At 52.9% G+C, this 20,911-nt stretch overlaps 1 protein-coding gene across 1 annotated transcript in view; it reads right to left on the bottom strand.

Moving 5' to 3' along the window:
* Nucleotides 1–4,608: 4,608 nt before the first annotated feature.
* PRIMA1 (proline rich membrane anchor 1) overlaps nt 4,609–20,911 on the bottom strand; it is a 64,911-nt gene continuing 48,608 nt past the window's right edge. Inside the window, exons 3-4 of the mRNA XM_052660096.1 lie at nt 18,603–18,732; nt 4,609–4,711 (exon numbers count right to left, since the gene is read on the bottom strand). Coding sequence (XP_052516056.1) covers nt 4,609–4,711; nt 18,603–18,732 — 233 coding nt within the window. The remainder of the gene's footprint in view (nt 4,712–18,602; nt 18,733–20,911) is intronic.

The following is a 20,911-nucleotide window of genomic DNA, read 5'->3' on the forward strand; positions in this document are numbered from 1 at the left end:
AGGACGAGGCAGGGGACTCTGTCTCTCTGTGCTGACGGCTCCCCAGCCCCAGTCCTCGGCCCCTCCCCGCCCCCTCTCCCAGGCTGGCCTGCTTCCTGCTGCCACTCCCACGCCCCACTCCCCCGCCCGGGCCCCTGCAGGAGTCGGCAGCGCCTCGCACACAGGCCTGGTGTCGCCTGCCTCCTGCCTGGTTGGCCTCGGGATTTCCTACTATGAGTTTAAACAGGCTGGAATGCAGGGCCACCGTAACAAGGCCTGAAGTGTTCCACTGAATCTCCCCCGGGGGGACCCGAGTGGGCCGCCAGTGGATAGAAGAGCTCTTGCTGTGGCCCAGATGGCAGCTTATTAATGACAGCAGTGATGGCCACTGTCCACTGCGGGCCCACTGTATGCCAGGACCTGTGTTGGGTTTCAGCAAATGACAGCTCGTGGAATTCCAGGGGGTACCACTGAGATGACAACCTCCTGGCTCTCAGTGGGGACCTCCCTGGATTCCCTCCTCTGCCCTGATCTCAGGTGCCTGAGACATGGGCCCTTTCCTCCTGAGACCCTGTGCTGAGCCGACATCCCCCTGAGCTGTCAGGTTGGAGAGCACTCTGAACGCCCAACAATGGGCACACAGAGCCCTCCCGATTGCCTCCGTGGAGCTGACTCTGAAGCTGTGGGGACACATGTAGAGGTGATGGGGCCTTGTGGCGCCCCACCTGTGGGCAGATAGTCTGGGCTGGGGTCCCCTCAGTCATGTCCGGCACTGTGTGCTGAAGACACTCACGTCTGCATGCAAACCCCAGCCCCACCCACTGTCTGTGTCTGCGTGACCTTGGCTGTCTCCAAACTGTTGCCTCAATCCTCAGATAAAACTGATGAGGCTGCAGGGCAGCTGTTTTCTCTTCCCATCTCACCCTGCCAATCAGAGAGGAACCCCTTCCCTCCAAAAGTCCGGGGAAACAGGACTGCTCCTGCAGGGATGGGACCCGTCTGCTTGGGGGTGCAGGGCTGGCCACCACAGCCCTCTGAGCAGCTGGGTGAGGGGGCACTGCAGACCGACGTGGGAGCCAAGGTCTGGACCGGAGAAGGACATAGCAGGAGCCCTGCCACTGTCCACAGCTCTAGCCATCTCCCCTCCGGCGTGGCCCGCGGGATCTTGACCCCCCATGATTCCGAGAACTTGTCAAATGAGTGACTGGCTCGTCCAATCTGCCTGGCACTTTTCCAGTTTCAGCACCGAAGGTTCAACATTTTAGGAAAACCTCCCAGTCCCAGGCAAACTAGGATGGTTGACCAGCCGCCTCTCGATTGAGTCAAGGATCAAGGTGGCCGGATCGGGGGTGAGGAAAAAGCTGAGTACCTAGGAATCCCCGTAAATGCCAACCTTGGGGAATTACAAGGAAACCATATAGAAACCAGGCAGGCAAGGGACCAAGACCAGGCGTCCCAGGTATCCCCAAGGGAGGACCACACCTGCGCGCCGTCTGCTCGCTCCTTCCCACTCTGCCCGGGGCCAAGTCCCCACCACAAGTAACAACAGACAGCCATCTTCATAAGTATATCTTTATTGAAAATAAAAAGGCATGGTGCTTTCTTCCTCGTAAGCAGCATGTAGCCCACCCCCCACGCTGCCTGTCCCGCTTCCTGCACAACATCTCAGCACAGAGTCAACATCAGAGGCTCGGTGGTGGACAGGAGGGCACCGACGTGTGTATTGGTCCTTTGAGTCAGAGCTGGGAACAGGAGCCATCTTCCCGTGCACTCTTAGCAACCGTGAGGAAGGCAGGTCTCAGGGTATTTACATTCATGCATTAGATATCGCACACTACCTGGGCTGTTGAAATCATACTTTGTACAGATTCAGAGAGTATAGTAATTATATATGTATATAGATAGATATCTCTTTAAATATATATAACTGTATATAATATATATGTCTATTTTTACAGCTATTAGTCTTTCTTCCAAAACTTGCTTTAGAAGCATCTAAGCAACACCTGAAACCTCTGGAAGATCCTATATGCCATTCTAAAGCTGGGCTTGACAGGAGACGGTCGAAAAATACCTATTTGAGAAAATGCAGAAAAGGAATGTGCCTTTCATTCTCGAAAGTTCAGACTAGCCTGAGGATTGGTCCGTGTTGAGGGGCTGAAGATACGTTCCTGAAATTTAAGTTTAAGCTCAAATAGCAGGCTGGGCGGTTTTAGGGATCTTCTGTTGCTTAAGCTGAAAATTCACGGGGGCTCTCTCCCTGCACCCGTGAGGGCTGTCTTCCAAATGGCCGGTTCTGGGTTTGTTCTCGAGTGAATTTTCCTTTTAAAACTGGGGCCTTTTCTTAGTAAAGAAGAAACGACTGGGTGAGAGGAGATTTGACAAACTCAATTTGGGGGAATTTATGTGCAAATGTTAGCTTTGCACGGAGAGCCCGGGCTGTGTGTCCCCAGGGAAGCAGATACTGGCTCCAGAGTGAAGGACTGATGGTTTTCTGGGGATCCTGATGGGGAGCCTGGCTGGGCCTGGAGGATTAAGTTAACTGCAAAATCTGAGCCACTCAGGTTTAAGCTCAGGTTGGGGAAGGTGGGATCAGTGGGCTTTTGCAAAAGCTGGGTGCACCCAGCCTCCATCGATGTCCCCCCCGGACTGACTGCCCAGGACTCCACGACCACTTAGCCAGGATTCTTCCCTCTGGCCAAAGACGCTCTCCCATCACTTCTGGACCCAGGAAAGTGTGTGCGTCGGGCTGGGATCCTGCCTGGGTGTCTGCTCAGGGAACAGGCGGGGACTCCGCAGGACCTGCAGGCAGTGAGGAAACTACGCTAGGGTGGGGTCTGTCCTGCCGAGGGCCCACAGCCTCTGGCCTGCTTGTCACTCAGCTCTGCATCCTTGGCAAGTGGAGGGCACGAACCAGAGTACCTACCGTCAACTACCCACGGGAGGGGGCAGGGAGTGGCCCTGTGCTAAGGCGCACAGGGGGCCCACAGGGACAGCAAAAGCCAGTCCAGAGCCAAACCCAGCCCTCACATGGGGATCACTGACAAGAAGGGAAGACCCCTTCTGGGAGGCTCTGCCCTGTGCCTGTCCTCAGCCTGCACCCACTGACCTGGCGACAGGCCCTGGGCCAAGGTCACGCGCATTCACCCTCTCCCCTGCTCTCGGCACACAGACACCTCCGTGGGCACCAGGGCTCCCAGACGATGGATGTTTCAAGGTTCAGCCCAAACGGGGACTGGTTTTCAGTCTGTCTCCCCTGGATGTGAAAGTCTCACCTGTGGCCCAAACACCCTCCAGAGAACAACTGACACTTGTGGTCTGGGAGGCAGACAGGGTCCCCGGCTTGGACCCTACGTAGCCAGAGAGCAGAGCCACTGGCTGTGACGGGTTCCTCTCAGCAAGTGCATGGAGGGTGAGGGAACCAAGGGGCCAGGAGTGTTCTCACAACCCTCCGGGAGTGCAAAAGCACAGGGCTGCTGTCTCCGGGGCCCCAGTAATGTGCCCACAGGGTGACTGGCTGCTGGAGAAACAGGCTGGCAGGTGGGGGTCACTCGGCCAGTAGACGGGGGTCACCAGGCCTGGAGCGTCCCTCTCCTCCCATCTCCTTTCCTTCCCTTCATCCAGCAACCACTCCAGAGGGCTCAGCACTTTCAGAACAAGGGACTTTCAAGCACACTGGCTCCCTCAGGATGATGCAGGCCTGGGGGCTCTCAGGGGAGGGTCTGAGCACCAGGCCTCAGGGAGCATCGGGGGCCCAGCACCAGGCTGGGGGGCCCAGGCAGGAGCGCCAGTGGTGGGTTTGGCATGGGGTGGCCTCCGCCAGGGGAAGGCAGGGCCTGGCTCACAGGGAAGCGTCGGTTCCTCTGAGGGTCAGGTGTGGGAGTGAGTGTGAGGACAGGGGTAGTGGCCCCCATCCTTCCAGGGCTCCAGGCTTGGGGTTCAGGGTGTTGTTTTGCCCTGGATGGTCAGACCCCACCCAGGGGTGTGACAGGCTTCTCGGCTCAGTCCGGACTCTGCAGGTGGGGTGCACAGGCCCCCGTGGCGGGGAGTCAGGAGCCAGGGCCCTGTGATGGAGATGGGAGGGAGAAGGCAGGCCCTGAAGACTGAGACGGCGACAGGGCGGTGGGAAGATGGGTGGGAGCACCTTTGAACGGGGACGTCTCGTGGCTGTGCCCATGGCTTCTGTCGGGAACGGCGTGGTCAGGGAAGAAGCAGGGGGGCTTCCTGGTGGGGAGGGGAGGTTTCCTTTAGGTGACAGGGGCGGGGGCGCCTTTTCGCCCCAGCAGACAGGCTCCCAGCCTTCTTGGGGTGTGTGCTTTGGGCACAAGCTGGGGGACAGTCCGCGGATCAGACACAAGACGAGGAAGAGACATGGGGCCTCGGATGGTGGTGTTACCCCGGAGGCTGCCTGCCGGTGAGCCTGGCTCAGCCTGGTGTCCGCGGCATCCGTGCTTTGGGCTAATCAAGGGGCGAGGCTGGGCAAAGGAGGCTTTCTCCTTCGGGAGGCTCGAAGCCTGCAAGGTGATGAAGTCCTGGACAAGCCCAGTGTCAGCTCGTGTCCACCTGCTTTTCCGCATCCATCAGTGCCACCAAGGCGTCCCTCTGGCCAGCAGTCCAGGGCCTACGGACTCACACAACAGCGCTGTTCACGTCCACCCCTTTGCTGCTCTGCGAGGAAGTCATAGGGTACTCAGCAACGCCAGTGCCGTTCTCCTCTTTTCTCAGGGGTTTCCTGGGGGCAGGTGGAGAAGTGGGGAAGGCAAAGGAGGGGGAGGCAGAGACATCCATTAGTTTATCAGCGGCTGGTGGGGGCATATCTTACCCTCCCAGTTACCCTACCAGGCTCTGGTCCAGGTCAGCATCCTTGGGGTGCTAGTCCTTGTGGTCTTATGTTATAAGGTAACCATATGCTGTGTCAGGCATATGGGGATCATGAATAACAAAGCAGGGAAAATAGGTGTGACTTGGAACTGTTCTGGACAAACCACGATGTGTGCTCAGCTTGGTATGAACTCTGGTCAGCCTTCGGTTGATCTCTTTGATATGAGCAAATCGACATGAAGACGAATGTTTGGGGTGCAGAGGGTTAAAAGAGGCGAGGTGCTAGGGGTTGGGCTTTGTAGTCTTATCTCTGGGTGGTCAAAGGCAAGAGGAAAATGTGACGAGGCGGGTGGAGGTAGTGCTGTTGGTGGTCATGGCGGTGGAGGTGGGGATGGTGATGATGGGGTGGCAGCATCGATGGTAAAGGCAGTGGTGATGGTGAGCGGAGACGGTGGAGGTGGTAATGGAGGCAGGGGTGCTGACACTGACGGGAATGCTGGTGGTGGAGTGGATGGCGGTGCTGACAGTGACGGGAATGCTGGTGATGGATGGCAGTGATCAAAATGGTGATGGTGAATGACCAAACTAAATCAGTGCACACCCGTGGTTCTCAGACACTTCCTGTTGCACCACTGGAAGCTCATTTCAAAGGCCCTTTAACCCCAGGAACCATTCCTCCTAGGCACGCCGGGCATGGGGAAGGCTGGGAGGGAAGCTTTGAGAAGGCTTGTGCTCACTTGCTGAGACTGAATTTGCAGCATTGCTTTCCGGCCTGGCTCAGATTCCACCTCCTCTCTTTTGGGGTTCAGAAAGGCTTTAGCTCCCGGCCCCAGGCTTGAGTGACCACAGCCTCCTGATGGGTCCACACCTTACATGCTGTGTAGCCTGACCCCGTGGCATAATCCTGCTGTCACTTGGGTGGACCTGAGGCCTAAGAGGTGGCAGCTCGGTCACCTTCTGTATCCCCAAAAATGCTGGGGCTGAGCCTGAACTGGCCTTCATTGTGTGTTGACTAAACTGAATGTTTACGGTCATCATTGAAAGCCTAGGGATTGATTGCTTCTGCCTTCTCAAATGTCCCTAGCGCCTCCCCAAACCCAGCGGGAGGACTGGTAGGCAGTGACAGTTTGATGCCTGTGGGATCAGGCTGTTGGCGATTAGTTTAGGGAAGGGGGTTCTGTGCGGTGGTTATCAGCAGTTTCAGGGGAATGGGACCATCAGGCCTGTTCAGAGGCGACACGATGAGCAGCCACAGGTTGTCTTGTCTCCTCTCACAATGTTCCCCTGAAGAAGCCAGGCCTGAAGTTGCGAGATTCATTTCATGGGGAAGCTGAGGCTTTGGGAGAGCTGTGACTTGCCCGATGACCCTCCACCAGTTTGTGGTGGGGCTTGGAGCACCACTCACTCCTACCATGTCTTGACCCAGACACCTTTCTACTGAATCACCATTCTGCTGCTACTGATGATAAAGCGGGCCTTCCCCAGCCTCCATCCCCAAATGGGTCCTGTGCTCCCATCACCTTGGGAAGGCCCTCTGCCACCCTCCTCTTGGAGATTCCCCAAAGTTCTCAAGACCCGGCTCCCAGAAGCCTGTGTCATCTTGCTTTAATCCAGCACATGGCGCGTTCTAGGGTCGCCAAAACCCCATTCCTATAGATGCTCACAGACGCTTTCTGGAACTCAGAAAAGGCTCCGACGAGTTGCCTTGTTTGTGATGGGCTCCTGGAAATGACAGACTCTGAGTCTCCCTCTCCCAGGGGCCTTTCTCCTTCTGTTTCTCTTACTCTTCCTCTCTCCCACCCACCCCTTTCCAGGGGCCTCAAGCAGTTCTGACCTTGCTGTGTGGGCTTGATTTCTGACTCAGTGAGGTCTACCTGATCTGGAAAATTGGGGGTGGGGGGTGCATTTTCTTACAGTGAGATCCTGTGTGGCCCCCAACATGAGGCCCTGCAGGGACTTAACTGACATTCCTAAATTTATCATCAATATAGAGGGATTTCGTCAGAATCAGAATTCCAGAAAATAAAGACAAAAAACTCTGCCCACTCTCCCTGCAAAAATCTCTGGGCCCAAAGATTTTTCTGCTTTTCTCCCCGATAAATATTCAGTCTTGGGCTAGGCTCTGAGAAGTCACCTGAAACAGGTAAGGACAGGGGAGATGAGGCTTAAGGGCCTTTGAGGGTAGATAATGCCAAGATGAAGGAATCCTGGAACTTACAGGGAGATGGGTAGAGTCCGGCGGGCACGGAGTTCCAGCCCTTTTTAGGGACAGGGTAGGAAATGAGCAGGACTCCTTCTGCCAGGAGGAGAGGAGACATTTCTAAAGCCAGGCTGCTGGCTGTGAGACCCCCATTCCTGGGGCTTGGGTGGAGGGTATGGTGGCTGGAGGGGCACTGGGGTCAGGACCAGGAGAGAATCCCAGGGGGATTCTCAGTGCCTTCTCAATGGCTCAGCCAGCTTCTCAGGCAGGAAAGGGGGTCTCAGTGGGGGCTCCATCCAGCAAAGAGGGCAACTTTTGGCTAGCGCAGCACCTCTCAGGAGCAGTCCAAGAGCCTGGGCACGGTGAGGGGAGAATGGGCTGTCCCAAGGGCTCTCCCGAGAAGTACACTTGGTCTGCTCCCCTCCCCCATGGAGCTGAGCTGTCAGCCACTCTGCTCCCTGGGCCACTGCCCCAGCCCATTCCCGAAGCCCTTCTGCGATTCACTGGAGCCTGGTGGACACTGGAATTTTACCTACAGCAGGACAATGCTCTGCCTTGAACACCCACCCTCATCCCCATCCTCTCTCTCAGCACAGCACTTTAGGGTGATGCTGCGGAAGGGCTGGGAAGCAGATGTCTGGCTCACTAAACCCAGCTCTCCCACTTTCTGGCTGTGTAACCTTGGACAAGTCACTTAACCTCACCATGCCTCAGTTTCCTGGTCTATAAAATGGGCACAACAAGAGTCCATTTCATAGTCCTATGGGGAGGATTAAAAAATACATTAATGCATGTCAAGCCCTTCAAGGAGCATCTGGCGTACAGTAAGTGCTCCATAAGTGCATGTTAGTTCTCAGGACGACGCCGTGGGAAAGGGGTCCGTGCAGAGCTGCTCCTGTTGCCAGTGGTCTCCAGGCTGCAGAGGCTTCCTACCTAATGTGCACCCCCTGGGGCTCCTGAGTGCTAGGAGGGCTGGTGGGGACCCAGCCCGGCCCCTGTGAGCCACCTGGGGTTTCCTGCTAAATCAGAGAAAGGCCCCTCTGCCTGGGTGCGGGAAAAGCTGGGCACACACGGCTGCCTACATGGCCTGGTTCCTAAAACCAAGAAAAAGGAAAGTGAGATTTCCCTTGGCTCCATGTCTGATTCCCAAATGTCGCCGGGGGGGGGGCTCCCACCTCAAGAAAACTCCCACCCTGGGCGCCCCATGTTCTCTGCTTGGAAGGCGGCCCTGATGGCTTACTGCCAGCAGAATGCCTGGGCAGGGAGAGCCAGGACCCCCTTGCGGTTCCTGCTGACAGCGCTGTGATGGGTTCCCCCCTCAGCCCCCTGCTCTGTGGGGGGTGGGGGGAGCAGGAGGCAAAGAATAGCTCTGAGAGCCTGAGAGTGGGGGCTGCTGGCTCGTTTCTTGTGTCCCGCAGCCCACAGAGGGTCTGTTCTTAGCGACGTGAGGTTAAAGGTCTCAGACTCCCTCTTCCAAAGGTACTTATCCTCCCCACGGCCTACCCCCAACACACACACACCACATCACACCACACACACATCCATGCCCATACACACACTCAATAATACACATACACACACACATGCACATATATACCCATGCATGCCTATCCACACACGCATACATACGCACTGTACACACACCACATCACACCACACACACATCCATGTCCATATACACACTCAGTAATACACATACACACACGCACATATATACCCATACATGCCTATCCACACACGCATACATACGCACTGTACACACACCACATCACACCACACACACATCCATGTCCATATACACACTCAATAATACACATCCACACACACGGGCACATATACATCCATACATGCCTATCCACACACGCATACATATGCACTGTACACACACACACACACACACACACACACACACACACACATGCACGCTCACATACACAGAGTTCCACCATGAGACACCTCTGTACACCGCAGACTTCTCCAAAGCTGGGTTAAGAAGCCAAAAAAAACCCCACCATAAACAGCCTTTCTGGGCCTCTGAGGGTGTCCCCTGATGATGAGAAGCAGCACCCCATTTCTCGCCCCGAATCCTCTGCCATCACCACGGAAGGTGAGCCAGGCATGTGGCTGATGAACAGCCCCACTCAGTCGAGCCCCCTGTGTTCACTGCCCCTATCCCCACCCCCTGCCCAGGGCTTCCGTGTTCAGCCATGGCTGCTGAACCAGCTGAAAGATGGCGCTGCAGACGTTCTGGGACTCGGGTCCCAAGGCCTCTGGATCTTATTCTGAGTGCCGTGGGAGCCCTTGAGGACTCCTTATATGAGGAACTGCTATCCCCTTACCCTGCCCCATGACCTTGACCCAGTGTATCTGGAGAGCTGAGTTCCAAGAGAATGGAGTTTCTTGGGGATAGAAAGGTCTAAGCAGCAGGGACTTGTCTGAGTCTCCCATCTGCCAGCCCTGGGCTCCACGGCCCCACTGGGTCCCAGGCACACAGAGCAGCTGGCCCCTATGCCTGCCTCCTACCGTCGGGAGGGGATTTCATCACCTGCCACAGCATGCAGGCCCCTTGGAGAGGGGTGTTAGTTGCTCAATCATGTCCGACTCTTGCGACCCCAAGGACTGTAGCCCGCCAGGGTCCTCTGTCCGTGGGAGTCTCCAGGCAAGAATATTGGAGTGGATTGCCATTTCCTTCTCCAGGGAATTTTCCAGACCCAGGGACAGAACCTGGATCTCCTGCATTGCAGGTGGATTCTTTACCATGAGTCAGTTTTAAAGGTGGAATTTCTCAAATCTACACAAACAAGCTTCCATTCATGACACGGAAAGTCATGGAAGAGTTACTACCTGCCAGGCACATGCCAGGCGCTGTGGGGGAGAGAGACAACATGGGTGAGACAGGACGACAGCTTCCCCCTCCAATGTGTGTGTGCACACAGTCACTCACACACTTGTGCGCAAGCACACAGACATGCAAACACCAACAGTTTTTAACTGACCTAGAGCAGAAAGCAGAAATGCAAATCAAGGGACAGCTACAACCCAAAGAACCTGGTGAGAAAGAAAGGCCCACCCCAGCCCAGGGCACCGTCACTGAGGAGGTGTGTTTGAGCTGGGTCTTGAGTGAGCAGTAAGGACTCAGCTGGAAGCCAGGAGGCCAGCTCCCTGAGTCCTCAAAGAATGTGAGAGGAAGGCTGGAAACCTCCATGACCTGGGCTACAGCTTCCTCCTATGACCACGGAGGCGTATTCAGGCTCAGACAACACAGGGATCTCTCCTGCCCTCCTCCACAGTCTCCCAGCTGCCCGGGGAACCACGACTTCTCAACTTGCCACACACTCAGTAAGAACTAACCCTCTGCTGGGGCACCCCAAAGCTCCCCAAACAATGTAAACCCTAAAAAGAAAACTAACTTCACTGACTGATTTGCTATTGAGTCTATGATTCAGGAAAGACTTTGGAAAAATCTTCTATGATGGAGTCAAGCTAAAGAAACGAAGAATTGGAGTGGGAGACAGAGAGGGAGAGAGCTGAGTGCGAAAGGTTCCCAGAGGGGAGGCTTGGAAAGCTGCTGAAGACAGCGATAGCCCAATGGCTGCACATCAAGCCCAGAGAGCTACCGTCTACCTGGAGAGGAGGACGGAATCTCCCAGACAAACACGGAACCGACAAATTGATCACCTGATGTATTGGGAGAAGGCACTGCTAACTCCAGAGAAGGAAACTAGTCATAGTACACTATGTGACTCAGCTGTGAACAATATTTATACACTGTCATACGGAGGGGACCTTGGGTAGTCATTGATCCACTCATTGGAGGTACCTCGAGGAAGCAGTTGGGAAGAGGGCATGTGTTTTGTAATATACATTTCAGAGTAGTATTAGGTTTCTAAATCTTGTACCTTCTATAGTGAAAAATCAGTGGATAATGTTTAAAATCAACAGAAAATGTAGAGTATCCATATCACTTAGAACATGGAGGGAAATACCAGAAGAAACAACTCACACTCAAAAGTGGTTGCCTTTGGGACTTCCCTGGTGGTTCAGGGGTTAAGAATTCACCTTGCAATGCAGAGGACATGGATATAACCCCTGATCAGGAAACTAAGACCCCACCTGCCACGGAGCAGTTAAGCCTGGGCCGCACCAGGAGAGACCATGTGCCACAACTGAGCCCTGACACCGCCAAATAAAAAGCAAATTAATATTTTTTAAAAAGTGGTTCCTTCTTACAAATGAGATTTGGGGGAGAAAGAGGGACAATCAGGGGGCTGTTGGTTTTCTGAATAGGCTGAGGCTCATTTTACTTTTTTAATTACTTGCATGTATTGCTTTAGTAAAATAAAAAATTGAATTAAAAAGTGATAATGAGCATTCAAAGCCCTAACCATGCTTTCCAACCATAAGCCCCCTCAAGGGGCATGCGTAACACTCCTGACACTTGGGATGGGGGAAGCAACCTCGCTTTCCCCCCTTCTCTTCCTCCCCCTCATTACCCTGAGGTTCATTTTTTCCCTCTTCATAGCATTCATAGTTTTTTTAAAAACAGTTCATTTATTAATCTGCTGGTGTGTATATATGTTTGACCTGCTTCCCCCAGTTGGAGGAGGTAAACAGGAAGCCAGTCTTGTTTATCACTACATCCCCAATGCCTAGTCTAGGCCCCAGCACACAGTAGGTGCTCAATAAATATGTGTGAGCAGTCTGTGCCAGTCAGTGGGTCCTAAGGCCCATCAAGCAGACCTGGGTGTTCAAAAGTGCCTGTTCTACTGGAAGCAACTTGACCACAAAAAGCTGACGCGCGTGCCCGGGAACGCTCGGGCACGCGCACACACTGCCGCTTGCTCCCAGGAGCCGCAGGCTTGCTCGTTGTCTGCAATTAGCGGCCTGCAGGGTCTGCCAAACTGTTCCACAGCCTTTTATTGGTCTTTCAGCCAATACCCTGTAAATTAGAAGGAAATGGCTGTCAAATGACTTAATGGCTAATCGATGGCAGAGGGTGCAGGACCCACGTTGTGCGCAGCCAAAGGAGGCAGGGCGCTCTTCCAGTGCCTGGGGAGTGGGGATGACTCCGGGGAGGGGCCTGGGAGGGGCCTGGGAGGGGTGGGGCCATGTCTCTGCCACACAGGTCTCTTCTCCGGATGAAGGGTGGAGGCCACAAACCCACCTAGGACAGCGGCCTCAGTGTTGGGAGTCCTCATGCCTGTGGGGTGCTCCCTGGCCCTTCTACCCGGGCAGTGGACACCGTGCACCTTGGAGCTTGTCCTTGTCTCACCGTGGACAAGGTTCCTCCTCCCTGCTCACAGAGCCTAGGTCTTCCCTCCAGACACGACTCTCCCATTGTAATAATATTACTTTGCCAACAAAGGTCCGTCTAGTCAAGGCTATGGTTTTTCCAGTGGTCATGTATGGATGTGAGAGTTGGACTATAAAGAAAGCTGAGCACCAAAGAATTGATGCTTTTTGAACTGTGGTGTTGGAGAAGACTCTTGAGAGTCCCTTGGACTGCAAGGAGATCCAACCAGTCCATCCTAAAGGAGATCAGTCCTGAGTGTTCATTGGAAGGACTGATGTTGAAGCTGAAACTCCAATACTTTGGCCACCTTTGATGCGAAGAGCTGACTCATTAGAAAAGACCCTGATGCTGGGAAAGATTGAAGGCGGGAGGAGAAGGGGACGACAGAGGATGAGATGGTTGGATGGCATCACCGACTCAATGGGCATGAGCTTGAGTAAACTCTGGGAGTTGATGATGGACAGGGAGGCCAGACGTGCTGCAGTCCATGGGGTCGCAAAGGGTCGGACATGACTGAGTGACTGAACTGTTGGGGCGGTGGGTGGGGTGGGTATGATTAACACACAGCTGTCCTTGCAGAAGTGTGGGCAGTGAGGCCAGGGGCCGTGCTGGAAGTGCCCACTACCAGAGTGCCCAGGCCAAGCACAGCCCTGGGACCTGGCCCAGTATTTACACATCTGGCAGTGGAAGGGCCTGGTGGCATTGGTCCTGCCAACATCCCAGGGCTGGGAAACAAAAGCTTAGGGAGCTGGGTAGAGACTAGGAGGGCTCCCCCACATTACAGATGAGGGCAGTGATACCCACTGAGCTGGGCTGGGGCTGGGAATGGAATGCAGGGCTCTGGATACCCAGTCCTGGGTTCTTTAAACAGCTCCAGGCCATCCTGCAGTCTGATGACAGGTACATGCCAGGCCCTGGGTGGGGAGGTGGCCTGGATGGAGCACGACATCCAGAACACCCAAGAGCTCTGGGGCCTGACCATCCTGTGCCTGTGGATAAAGAAGTTGTTCTCGCCAAAGCCAGGGCAATGAGCCACTGAAATGCAAACTGTGTGGGCCTCCCATGGTGGGGAAATCTCCAGAATTTGGGTTGACAGGGGACTTGGGGGCCACTGCATGTGTTAGTCCCACTGGTTTACACATGGGATGCCCATCCTCATCCAAAAAAACTTCTCAGGGGCCATGGTCTGGGTGAGGTCCCCTTCCTCTGGGCTTCCCCAACCTGGATACTCTCTGAGCACCTTATCACCCAGCCGAGCTGGGACATTGGGAATGTTTGTTGAGTCACAAGATGAAATTTGATCCACTGAGTGTGTATGTGTGTGCATGCGTGCTAAGTCACTTCAGTCGTGTCTGACTCTGCGACCCCATGGACTGTAGCCTGCGAGGCTCCTCTGCGCATGGGATTCTCCAGGCAAGAATACTGGAGTGGGTTGCCATTTCCTCCTCCAGGAGATCTTCCCGACCTAGGGGTCAAACTGGTGTCTCTTATGTCTCCTGCATTGGCAGGTGGGTTCTTTCCCTACTAGCACCACCTGGGAAGCGGGGTCTGTATGTAGAAAGTGCTGACCACACCCCACCTTCCTGCTATCAAGGTCAATGACTAGCGAGGGCATGGAGGGCGTGCTCTGTCTGCATCTGCTCCCCAGTGCCCTCCCCTCCCCAAGGCCACACCCCACACGCCTAGCCAAGCTAGCACATGCAGAATCACCTCCTTTCCATCCCAATTGATTCTAGAACCATCCTTCCAGCAATCTGGCTCCGTAAGGCTGTGTTGCGGCCATTCACAAAGATCTTTAGGAAGTCCTCTGCGAGGACTCCAGGCTGTGAGAGGGATTTTTTTCTTTTTTTTTTTTTAAGAAAGCAGGGTTTATCACTGAATCTCCCTTCTAATGGTTTCACAGTGACATGCAATGCTTTTGTTTCCCAAGAGAAAAGGCATGTTTCAGATGAATTATTAACCAAAGAGAATTGACTGTGAGGAAGAAATCCTCCATTTACTCTGGAGAGAAATGGACACAGACAGCTGCTTGGCCAGGCTGTCTCATACAGAGGTCGGCTGGGGGAGCAGGGAGGGGGCGTTTGCTATCCTGCCTGGGTGTAACTTCTGCTGCCTCCTCCTTCCGCAGCCCACAAGGGGCTGATCCATCTTCCCCAAGTCAAGCTACCTTCCAGGAGGGTCCTGGGAGAACCAGGCTCTATTGTTGCCTCCACTGGCCGCGAGTAGCACCCACTCCTGACACTAATGATGCATCTTAGGACGCCAGGTACGCCCTCTCTGGACCGTGAGGATCTGGACAGGCAGAGGGCTGGGTTTTGCCCCAGAAGAGGGTGCAGATTTTGGCGCCAAGACAGAAAAGGACTGCGCTCCATTTACTACACGGGCCGGGGTGCTGACACCTTTGCAGGTATCTCCTGGGCTCCCCTGTTTCAGCCAATGGGAGGCACCTCAGGATATCTGGGAGCTGGAGAAAGGTTGGGGAGTTTTCTCCCTGCACTTGTTCTTTAGGGCTGCATCTCCAGCAGTTCCAACCACAGGCCCTGCTGATTAGCCCCTCTTTTGAGTCTCCAGGCCCTGTAGATTTCCCTGGTACTGCGTCCCTCCTCTGTCCTGGGGGTGCTAACAGCTCGCACCTCTGTTATTCGCGAAATGCTTCAGAAATTCTACTGTTCTCAGGACTTGCCCAAGCCCCTGGAGGGAGCTCCGCCCATTCCTTTGGCTGGAGCCCCGCCCACAAGGTAGGGGAAGCCCCGTCCACACCCCCCGGGGAGGAAGCCCCGCCCACACCCCGGAAGGCGTCCCATTCACGCCTTGGAAGCGATCCACTGAGCCATCTGAAGTCAGTTATCTGTTTTGCCAGGCGGCTGACAGCCTCGGGACCCAAGACCCAAAGCTGGTGGAAGGAGACAAGGGAGGCTCCTTTGGTGCTCTGACGGGAGGTGGGGTGGTGCCTCCCCTCGCCTTCCCGGAGTCCTCCAGCTCCGCGGAAACCAAGCCCGGCAGGACAGACGCAGCAGACACGGCACAGAGGGGAGACATCCAAGGGAGCTGCTTCTCCTGTTAGGTTCGCCCAGCCCTCCCACGGTTGGAGCAGGTAGCCCGTTTCTTCAGGAGAGTTTTGGAGCAGAGAAGAGGCAGAAGCATATCTTTTGGAAGAGCCTCAGTTTATTAAAAAGATGATGCATTTTGAAACCATAATTCGAAAAGATGCATGCCTCATCTTTTTAATAAGTTTGTGCTCAGTCGCTTAAGTCGTGTCTGACACTTTTCAAGCCCATGGACTGTAGCCCGCCAGGCTCCTCTGTCCATAGGATTTTCCAGGCAAGAATACCGGAGTGTGTTGCCATTTCCTTCTCCAGGGGATCTTCCTGACCCAGGGATGGAACTCGCATCTCTTGCATTGCCCGGTGGATTCTACTCAGCCACCAGGGAAACCCACCAGGGGATGGGTTGGAGTGATAAACTGGAAGACTGGGATTGACGTATACACACTTCTATAGATAAAATATTAATCGATAACTAATAAGGACTACAGAGCTTCACGGGTGGCAATAGTGGTAAAGAACTCACATGCCAATGCAGGAGACATAAGAGAGGTGGGTTTGATCCCTGGGTCAAGAAGATTCCTGGAGGAGGGCATGGCAACCCATTCCAGTATTCTTGCCTGGAGAATTCCGTGGACAGAGGAGCCTGGCAGGCCATAACCCATAGGGTGGCAAAGAGTTGGATACGACTAAAGCAACTTAGCATGCAAGGACCTACTGTAAAGCACAGGGACCTCTACTCAGTACTCTGTAATGGTCTATATGGGAGAGAAAAGAATCTTAAAAAAAAGAAAGCATGATGCAGCCTGTCTCTGAGAGGGGGTCCTTGAGGGGACTAGTGCCCCCACTCTCTGGCAGTGCCCCGGGTGGATCTTGAACACTTTCCCTAAAACCTTCATTAGCTCCCTGTGTCTGCTGAATCATGGGCCAGCAGCTACACCTGGTGGGACAACCACATCCCCGTCGGGCTTGGGGCTTCCTCCAGCCTCCCTCTACCCTCATCTCCAACCCCCCCCCCACACCCCCCATATCCCCATCCCCACCCCCATCACAAGGGCTTCCTGATGCTTGGTGCTTTTGAATGTCTGCCCTGCTCTGCTTCTTAAGATCCTCCTTCCGCTGCAGCAGGCTCTCAGCTGAAACGATTTTTCATCCACATCAGAGTTCACGTGACTCCTGCCTCTCCTGCCTGGTCCCGGCTGTTGGCCTGATGAGGCCCTTCGCCCTGGGTGCCTGACCATATGCAGGTTTTAAGACTTTCAACTTGATGTTTACTCTTTCTGCTTTTGAATTATTAAAGTGAAATCACATAGAACAACTGATTAAAAGGGTAAAGTTTAAATAACTTTGGTCTTATGATTGCTCAATAGAGATCCTCTAACTTTGGGCCTTAGGGAATTAAAAACAAACTTTCTTAAAAACATATTAACAAATCCTCTGGTGTTTTGTAAGCAACATTATTGTTCCTCTTTTGATTATATTGTCCCCTGACATCCCCCAAAGCCTGGTGTGCTGCAGTCCATGGGGTCACAAAGAGTCGGACACACCGAGCCACTGAACTGACTGAATGTCCCCCAAGGCCAGGGAGGCCATTTTTTGGGAGGAGGCTAAGAACTGGAAATCGAGGGATGGCGCCAGAGCTACTGTGTTGTAACACCTCGGCCTCAGGCCTCAACAATAACAATGTTGAGCTTCAGACCCCAACTCAACAAGGTGCCTGATAACCTTGTTTGAAAGGCAAAGTGAGATGGTGTTGTTCAGTCACTCAGTCATGTCCAACTCTTTGCGACCCCATGGACTACAGCACACCAGGCTTCCCTGTCCTTTGCCATCTCCCAGAGTTTGCTCAAACCCATGTCCATTGGATCAGTAATGCCATACAATCATCTCATCCTCTATCATCCCCTTCTCCTGCCTTCAGTCTTTCCCAGCATCAGGGTCTTTTCAAATGAGTCAGTTCTTTGCATCAGGTAGCCAAAGTATTGGAGCTTCAGCTTCAGCATCAGTCCTTCCAATGAATATTCAGGATTGATTTTCTTTAGGATTGACTAGTTTGATCTCCCTGATGTCCAAGGGACTCTCAAGAGTCTTCTCCAACACCACAGTTCAAAAGCATCAAAGCGAGATGGTAGTTAAGAGAAATAACAGCAAGTGTTACTGAAAGATAATATGCTATTTGGTTCATTCATGACCCTTTGGGAGCACTCCTATTCATCCTTCAAAACCCAGCCTTGTTGTTGTTCAGTCACTAACTGTCTCTGACTTTGGGACCCCATGAACTGCAGCATGCCAGGCTTCCCTGTTCTTCAGTATCTCCTGGAGTTTGCTCAAACTCATGTCCATTGAGTCAGTGACGGTATCTAACCATCTCCTCCTCTACCGCCTCCTTCTCCTCCTGCCCTCAATCTTTCCCAGCATCCAAGTCTTTTTCCAGTGAGTCAGCTCTTCGCATCAGTTGGCCAAAGCATTCACAGAAGACCTTCTCCGAGGCATCTCTACTTCTCCTCCCAAGAGAACCTCGCTCCTCTCTCTCATCCTTTTTCCATCTTCCACTATGGAAACAGTGAAAGCTGGTGCAGCTCTTGGTGAGCACACACTTATACCAGGCACTGCTGACCATGTAGCACTGCCACATATTGTGCAGACCATTCACAGAGGGCATCTCACCACTCCCTGGGGGCAAGATAATTATTCTTTACCCCCGTTTTACTGATAGGGAAACTGAGGGCCAGAAAGGTGATTTCCTTCTGGTCACACAGCTTGAACTGGAGTCTGAATTTTGATCAGATTCTAAAACCCATTTCCAGCTCCAAACCAGCATGGTGCCCCCTCCAGGGGATTCGTCACCCACCCTGCAATAATTATTTCCATCCTCCCAGGCCTGGAGTGAGGCCCTGGCAGCGGGGCCTGCCACTTACAGGTAGAGGAGCTTTATCCTGCCTCCAGCCTGACATATAATCAGTGCTCATCAAATGCTCGTAGAACCCCCTAAAATGATGGGGGGTGGGGGATAATATCTGAGATCAACTTTAATATACTTCAGCAAAGAAAAAGATACAAGGAACAGGAAACAGTAAGTATTAGCCAGATCTTGATAACTGTTGAATCAGGGTGAAGGTAGGCGGGTGTTCTTTGTACATTCTTTCTGCTTCTTAAATGCTTAACAATTTTTATTATTAAAAAAACAAAAATGAGTGGAGGTGGGTGGAGGAGCCCTGAGCCCAGTTCGAGTCCCCTCTGGCTCCAGAGCTGGGTGAACACTCACCTCTTGATGGCTTTGTAGCAAATGATGACAAGCACAGTGAGAAACACTAGGGAGGCACAGCATACCGCAATGACGATCACCAGCCCCGACCACCAGCTCTCCTCCGCGGGACACGAGGTAGTGTTGGGAGCTGAAAGAGACAGGAGCAGCCTGAGTGTCCCCTGGATGTGTGGGTCCAAGCCGGTGTCAGAGGTGAACCGTTGTAGGTGACACCAAGGCTGGCCTCGCCACCATCCATCACCCAGATGAAGCCTCTCCAACCTGTCCTGCCGTCCCCACCCCCACCCAGTGGCAGGTGACGTCATGGTTGGCGCCCAGCCAGGTGACGTGCTCTGAGCTGGGGTTAAGCACTGCACCCTGGGCCATCCATCCTTCCTGGGCATGAGCTAACTGACAGCAGGGTCGGGTTTAATTTCCCGTGAAAAATAACAGAACATCTTCTCTCAGCGTGGGTATTAAATCTGCTTCCTCTGAAGGTGGGAGTGAGGAGTCGGGCTTACAGAGCACACAGGGTGGGGGGCAGGGGCAGGGAGGAGAGAAACGGAGGCCTGTCAACATCAGTTTCTTAAGCTATTTTTTTTTTTTTTGCAAGAGACAAGTTTTCTCTCTTTTTGGGTTTGGTCCCTGTGGTGGGTACCGGTAGCAGTCTCAGCCTGTGCAGTGGCCACAATTTGAAAAAGTCATTGACAGAGCACATGACAGGGGTTGCTGCAGGACCACCCTTGTCATTATTCAGTCCGTGGGGTCCTTGGGGAGAACCCGTCCTTCCCTTTGGCACAGGCTGGGTGAGGGGACCCACATACAGACAAAGCTTGCAACAAAGTTGGTTTGCTCTGCTCTGAGAAAAGCAGAGACATCATACAGCTTTACCCCAGAGGTTTTGGAAGACCTACACCCAACTGGAAAGAATTGCTTGGAATTGCAAAAGGAACAGAAGTGAGGGAAAGAGAAAAGGGGAGAGGGAGAGGGTGGAGGGACGAATAGACAGCTATATAGACACTACTAGTTCAGGACGGTTCTTCAAGACGTGTGAATATGTGTAACAGAATCAAAACTATGCCCTAGACTTAATAATAGGCACCATGAAGACTGTAACAGTATGTGGGGAATCAGTGAATGATTTCCCAAAGGATACCATGGGTGGTTTCATTATTATATTATTATTGATGATATTGTTGTTGTTTGACTCATCAAGGTGTAATTTACATATAGTGAAATGCACCCATCTGAAGTGTACCATCTGATCAGTTTTGACAAATGCATACACCAGTGTAAACCACACCTCTATCATGACACACAATATCACTATCACCCCAGAAAGCTTCCTTGTGCCTTCTAGTCTGTCCTGACCCCAGAAGCAACCACTGTTCTGCTTTCTAAAATCACAGATTAGATTTGCTTGTTCTTGAAACTCACATAAATGGAATCATGCAGTGCCTGGGTTTTTTCTTTTTCTTGCTTCCTTTATTTAGCAGTGTTTTTGTGATTCACCCACAATGTTGGATATTTAAATAGTTCCTTTCTGTTACAGCTGAACAGTATTCCATGATATGTATATACCACAGTTTGCTTATCCTGTTCAACCGTTGATGAATACATAAGCTGTTCGCAAATTTTTACTTTTGTAAAAAAAAGCTGCTGTGAACACTCACAAATAGGGTATAGACATGCTTTCTTGGTATAGACATGTTCATATTTCTCTTGGTTAAATAACTAGAAATGGGGTCACTGGGCCCTATGGTGTGTGAGTGATTAACTTTGTAAGGAGCTGCTGTGTTATTTTCCCCAAGCCCTTGTGCTCTTGTTCAGAACAAGGAAAGATACAGAGAAAGGAGTGATCTTGTGGCTTTGTTGCAGCTGGATTAGGAGATCTGGGAAGCCTTTACGTGCTTCTCAGGGACCAGGTGCTAAAGCCCCATGAACAGAAGCAAAGGTCACCAGAGGTGGAGCTGAGAGCCTCACTGAGACCAAGCAGACACAGAAATGTTTCCTAAGAAATGACTGGGACGAGGATGTCACTGAGCCACGTGACTCTGTCAGCCTTGGTAAAAACAGGCCTTTAGAAACCCTAACACTGAAAAGATAGAAAGGGACTTCCCTGGTGGTCCAGTGGTTAAGAATCAGCCCTGCAAGGCAGGGGATGTGGGTTCGATCCCTGGTTGGGGAGCTAAGATCCTGCATGACGCGGGGCAACCAAGCCCGCCAGCTGCAACTAGAGAAGACTGTGCTCCACAGTGAAGAGCCCGCATGCTTCAACTAAGACCCAACGCTGCCAGAAAAAAGAATACAGAATTCAAAGGACAACCTGT

The sequence above is a fragment of the Budorcas taxicolor genome, chromosome 21 (genome assembly GCF_023091745.1).
Source record: "Budorcas taxicolor isolate Tak-1 chromosome 21, Takin1.1, whole genome shotgun sequence".
NCBI lineage: Eukaryota > Metazoa > Chordata > Mammalia > Artiodactyla > Bovidae > Budorcas > Budorcas taxicolor.